At 33.5% G+C, this 5985-nt stretch overlaps 1 protein-coding gene across 1 annotated transcript; it reads left to right on the top strand.

The window, feature by feature from the left end:
• The first annotated feature begins 537 nt into the window (after positions 1-537).
• On the top strand, positions 538-3165 carry LOC120077636 (dnaJ homolog subfamily B member 1-like). The gene is made up of 3 exons (XM_039031584.1): positions 538-713; positions 948-1528; positions 2032-3165. Exons 1-3 carry the CDS (start codon positions 567-569, stop codon positions 2474-2476), a joined length of 1173 nt encoding a protein of 390 aa, XP_038887512.1. The 5' UTR covers positions 538-566; the 3' UTR covers positions 2477-3165.
• Positions 3166-5985: the final 2820 nt, after the last annotated feature.

The raw sequence follows: 5985 nt of genomic DNA, 5'->3' as shown, positions 1-5985 counted from the left end.
AACATTAACACTAAAGACAAAAGACGAGTATTCAATTAATAATGATGAAACATCTAAATTAAAAATGTAAATCCTGAAACTGAAGAATCAAATTGAACAAAATACAAATCTTTAAAATTGTGAAATTTTGAAACGTAGAGACTAAATAAAAATCAAACTCAAAATTAGTAAACTTTGACAAAAAAAAAAAAAAAAATGACATGAATGGAGCTTTATGATTCACACACAATGTGCAATGGTTTGTTTAACAAAGAAAATAAAGGGTTAGAACATAAGGAAGAAAAATATGAAGGGGTAATAAAGGGTGGGGCAGGTATAAAGGAGCATATTGTTGTGTAGAACCTAAATATAGACAAAAACAAATAAATAAATAAATAAAATCAGAAACCTCTCACCAAAAACAGAAACCTTCTTCCTTCCATGGTTCCTCCCTTCATAACTTCCTAACCAAAAACCTTCCTAATGCTTTGTTCTTCAAACATCTAATTTAAGTCCTCAACTCTTTAATTTCAATCCCAATCTCTGCAACACCAAATTCTTTCTCCCTTCCACTTTCTCTTTCTCTCATGGCAGATCATACACGTTCACATACAACAACAGATTTACACAGAATCCTTGGAATCCCAGTCAAAGATCTCTGCAAGGGATTCATGAAATGGAATCCTTCTCTGAAAAGCCCAAGAAATTTAACCTCCATCAAAGAACCTAACAAGGTAAGTAATGTAATAATAATCACAGATGCAAGATTCCTTAATAGAATTAGGGATTTTGTTCCTTTAATGTTCTACCTCAATTCCTTTAATCTTGAATCAATTAGAATCAGATCACAATAATCAATCAAAAAACAGAGAAGGAAAGTGTACACAAATGCGATTGAGACTTACCAATTCCTTGGATAGTAATGAATTATTCTCTTCTGAAATCCTTCAAATGTGTTTGTTCTGTAGTCCAATGGTAGAAAGGAGACGTACATAATCAGCTCTCCGACCACGCCATTAGGCTCGAGCCAGCATCAGAACGTAGACGAGAGTTTCTTCGCCAACATATCTAGGTCATTTTCCAGAAGCAATAGCCGGAGAAGCAAGACGCCGACGCCAAGTCCGCGGTCATTATCGAGAAATACGAGCCGTCGGAGCACAACGCCGACGCCAAGTCCGCGGTCATTGTCGAGAAATGCGAGTCGTCGGAGTACAACGCCGACCTCATTATCGAGAGATGAAAAACGACGGAGCAATTCAGATTCGGAATTTCTAAAGGAACCGATATCGAGAATTTTCAGTAGAAGAACAGACGTACAGGAATCAAACGAAGGACCAATTTCTTCGGAGGCTAACTCTACGGCGAATATTGGATCGCTTTCGAGAAATACGAGCAGAAGAAGTCCTAGAAGTACTCCGATCATATATTCACAGTCGACGGCGCTAAAGAAACCGCCTCCGATTGAGAAGAAATTGGAATGCACGTTGGAAGAATTGTGCGAAGGATGCGTGAAGAAGATTATGATCACAAGAGACGCCATCGTTAACGGGTTAGCTACTATTCTTCACTTTCAAATTTTTTAATTTATTATAATTTTTTTTTTTGGGACAATCGCATATATAATAAAAAAATTATAAATGGAACATATCAAAGTTTATCAGATCATTATTCCTAAAAATGCTATAATTTTTTTTTAAAGATACCTGGATTTAATTTGATTTAATGTGAAAGATTTTGCATTTTTCCTTGTAACTTTTTTCATTTGGTGTTTATTTACCGAGCATTCTTCTTTGTTTTCAAATCTATAAAATATAGTTTAAAATTTAGATTTTATTTCATAAACTAATTTCATTGAAATTAGTCTTTATACTTTGAAATTTATAGAATAAAGGAATTTTCATTAGGTAAAATTCAAAACAATTTATGACTTACATGTTTGGTTGAAAAGGTTAAAATCACTTTTGTGATTTTCAAATTAGAATGAGAATGACAAACAAAATTATCGTAGACAAAGAGGTGTTACTGATATTTACACATTACAATGACGCACAGGATAATTGTACAAGAAGAGGAGTTATTGAAAATAGAAATAAAGCCCGGATGGAAAAAAGGAACAAAGATCACATTTGAAGGAAAAGGAGATGAGAAACCAGGTTACCTCCCAGCCGACATAACATTTTTGATCGACGAAAGAAGGCATCCGCTGTTCAGTCGAGATGGCGACGACTTAGACTTAGGAGTTGAGATTCCTTTAGTGAATGCACTAACTGGCTGTTCAATCACAGTACCTTTATTAGGAGGTGAAAAAATGAGTCTCTCATTTGATAACATCATATATCCCGGCTTTCAAAAGGTTATTAAGGGCCAAGGAATGCCAAACCCAAGACAACAAGGAATCAGAGGTGATCTTCGCATTGAATTCCTTGTTAAATTTCCCTCTGAGTTGAGTGAAGAACAAAGGGCTGAAGCTGCTACCATCTTGCAAGATTGTTCTTGATCTTTCCCTTCAAACCGATACCCAATCTGCCTCCATGTTTTCGAGAGAGAGTTCGAGAAGAGCAATGGTAAGGTCATTCTATGATCAAGAAATTCGTTTCTGGATTATAATGACACAAGAAAACAGATTGGATGAATGACGAAAATGAAGCAATCACAGCAAAGCTCTACTGCAATTGAAGTTTTTGGTCTGTTTGGGAGTGATTCACTCAAAAAAAACATGTTTTTAATTACAAAAATCCAATTTTGAAAATATGAAAAATGTGTTTAGAAATATAAAATTAAACGTGAAATAATTTGAGTGATTAATGGTATGTGTTTTTTTTAGTGATTTTAAAAATGACAAAAGTAATTTTAACTATTTTAAAAGCACTCCCAAATATGGATTAAGAAACCAAAATTGAGAAAATTGAATGCAAGAATACCCAAAGGATTTTAGGCTTTTGTGAAATGTATTGGGAAGTAAATTTCATCAAGATGAACAAGAATTGTGCATGAACATAACACTTCAATTTTTCAGTGCAATAAATGGTGAATGCAAAGGAGAGTGTCTTTGTTTCCAATATTAACAGATATAAAGAGGACTACAATGATGGAACTGTTTTACTTGAGAAATAGAGTAGTGTCCCTCTTCACGTAACTTTGGATCCACAAATACAAGTGGACTATCAAGAAATTACATTGCTTTATACATCTATAGATTATAGTGACAATTATATGGTTGAAACATGCTTGAACATGGAATGATACCTTTTGTATTCTATTGTGTATTTTTACGTTAGCTAATACGTTTACATGAAGTTATTCTTAGTATAAATTTTGTCGTGTATTTTTCTATCATCTCATAAGTCTATATATAAGTCAGAGATGTATGAATATTGTAGATACCCTATTTTGTCCGATTTATCTTTTATTTTTCATATATTTTTGTTTACTTTAGTCTTCTACTTTTCTCATTGTTTACCATGGCTAAAACCTCGTAAAAATGGAAATAAATCTTGAATTAATTTTGAAGTTTATTTTTGAAATAAATCAATATTTTTAATTAACAAATATTAATTTTTTCAAAGATATCCTAATTTTTCTATTTCTCTCTCTGCTCTCCCATATTGCACGCCTTATTTCCCCCTCTCGCCTATTTTCTCTCAATCTTCTCATTTTTCGCTCACACCCTATTCTCTTCACATTCTCACGTTCTCCTTCCCACAATATTCTTCTCTCTCACGTTTTCCTCTACCTTCTTCATCTTCTCTCACTCAAATTTCTCCCATAATTCTATCCATTTATCTCTCTCAAAATTCTCAGCTTTTTCTCCGAATCTCCTTTACCATTTTGCATCTTTTAGAGAGGGGAATGAATAAAAAAAATTTATTTTTAGAGTTTTTTTTCCTTGTTTCTCCTTCTTAGAGATGTCCAATTTCTTCATGGGTCGCCCCGAATGGGGTGGGGAATGGGAGAGGGAGTGGGGGAGAAAAATTTCCCTTGAGCTAATTCCCCATCCGAGGGAGTGGGGGAGAAAAATTTCCCTTGAGCTAATTCCCCATCCGAGGGAGTGGGGGAGGGAGAAAAATTTCCCTTGATCTAATTCCCCATCCTCGCCCCCGCCCCCGCCCCCGGCCTCTCCCCATTTCCCATCCCCGCCCGGATTAGTTTTTATATTTAATGTTATGTTATTATTATTATTATATAAATATTATATTTAAATTTCAAATTTGATTATTTATTGGGAAATATAATGAATATGTTTAAATTTAGATTATATATATCAATAATTTGATTTATATTTATTTCTTTCTACTAAAAAATTAATTAGCTTTTTTAGGTCAAAATTTGAGTATTTTATCTTTAAATTCAAATTGTCATATAAAACTAACTATAATAAACAATTTAGTGATAAAGTTAATTATTTAATTAAATTTGCTCACATTAATGATTTAAATTAATTGACTTTTTACAAAAAAAAATTAATGGAAAAAAATTTCCTACCGGAACCAATTTCTCGTGGGAATCCCCGCCCCGATCCCGTGAAGTTCCCTGATCCCCGTGGGGAATTTCACGATGGGGAATGAAATGGGGAATGGGAATAGCATCCACAATCCTACCCCACCCCGTGGACATCTCTACTCCTCTCTTTTCAAATTTAACAATAATTAAGAAGATGGGTAGAAAGAACACCAGTATGCTGCTACTTTGCCTCCCAAATAGGTGATTTGCGGTCTTCAAGCCATGGTAAGCTTTGACGTCTCGACTTTTACTATGAGCATTTAGTTTTCTTCTTTCCATGCAAATTGTCAAACCGAGTCTCGAGAATCAATATTAAATATGCAAAATTAATTTTATCTTGTGTCATGGAAGGAGAGAACAAGTATAGATTAAAGTCCGAATGAGATTTTGTTGTTAGTTAGTTAGTTTGTGAGATTCTTTTGATTATTTAATAAATTTGATTGCTTTGATTTGATTTTGATCCCACTAATTAGCTAATTATTTTTTTTTCCCTCATCTTTCAAATTAAATATATAATAAATTGATAGAGATTATTTTCCACATCCGACATTCTACAAAATAGTGGAATTTTGAGCTTGACTCCACTATCTCTATCTTCATGGATTCTTTCTTCTCGTCTAAGGTGCATATTATTTCTTCTTCTTCCTCTCACGTTTCCTCTTCCTCCAATTTATCTTTCTTATTCAACTAAGTCAAATACTCCCTCATATCCTTGTAAGACTCTTTGTTGTTGTGCCCTTCTTTCTTGCCTATCTTCCCTAATCCTTTCCATTATGTTTTGAATGGCTTGAAGAATAGCCATATCAGTATCTTGTACTTGTGGTACTCCTTCACCCTGTGACGTTTTAAAGTAAGATGTAAAGGTTGGCTTATATTTTTGGTGCAATCTCACTAAAAGTTGGATAACGACCAACTCAAGATGATCAACTCTCACAAACTAAGACTAAAGTAACTAAAATTAGGCTAAAAAAAATGTAGTAATTTGGTTTTTCAAATGAAAGACAAGAAACTTTCATGTGCCTTGGATCTTGGATTTCTTTTTTTTTATTTTTTATTTCTTTGCTATTGTTTTTTTTTTTTTTTCTTACTGACCTTTTTTTTTTCTTTATGATCCAAGAACCGATTTGAAGAAGTTTTCAAGAAAAGTTGTAGTAAGTCTTGTAGTACAAGATGTAAGCAATTGCTTTGGAGAAAAAAAATTGAAATAAAGTAAAGATAACACCACTAAAGTCGGCTAAGAACTATGAACAAATGCTCTGATACCAAATGATAAGCCCTCGCGATGCTTGTTGGATGCAAAGCTAGAGGTTCTTTTAGGATCCTTTCAAACACTCACAAAGAAAGCTAACTTAGATCGAACTTAGAATCTATGATGGTCACTCATAGATCCTAAGACCACTCACTCCATAATTAGCTTGATCAAGACTAATCCAATGAATTGATTTAAACATCAAATCTAAAGCAAGATTTGAAAGAAAAAGATAACATCGTTGAATAATCACAAGC

The sequence above is a fragment of the Benincasa hispida genome, chromosome 5 (genome assembly GCF_009727055.1).
Source record: "Benincasa hispida cultivar B227 chromosome 5, ASM972705v1, whole genome shotgun sequence".
In the NCBI taxonomy this organism is placed as follows: domain Eukaryota; kingdom Viridiplantae; phylum Streptophyta; class Magnoliopsida; order Cucurbitales; family Cucurbitaceae; genus Benincasa; species Benincasa hispida.
This window is presented reverse-complemented; position numbering and strand designations above follow the sequence as displayed.

Coding starts and splice junctions, on each gene's coding strand:
- LOC120077636 (XM_039031584.1), top strand. CDS start 567: ATGGCAGATCATACACGTTCACATACAACAACAGATTTACACAGAATC. Junction 714..947: donor CCATCAAAGAACCTAACAAG/GTAAGTAATGTA, acceptor TTTGTTCTGTAG/TCCAATGGTAGAAAGGAGAC. Junction 1,529..2,031: donor AGAGACGCCATCGTTAACGG/GTTAGCTACTAT, acceptor AATGACGCACAG/GATAATTGTACAAGAAGAGG.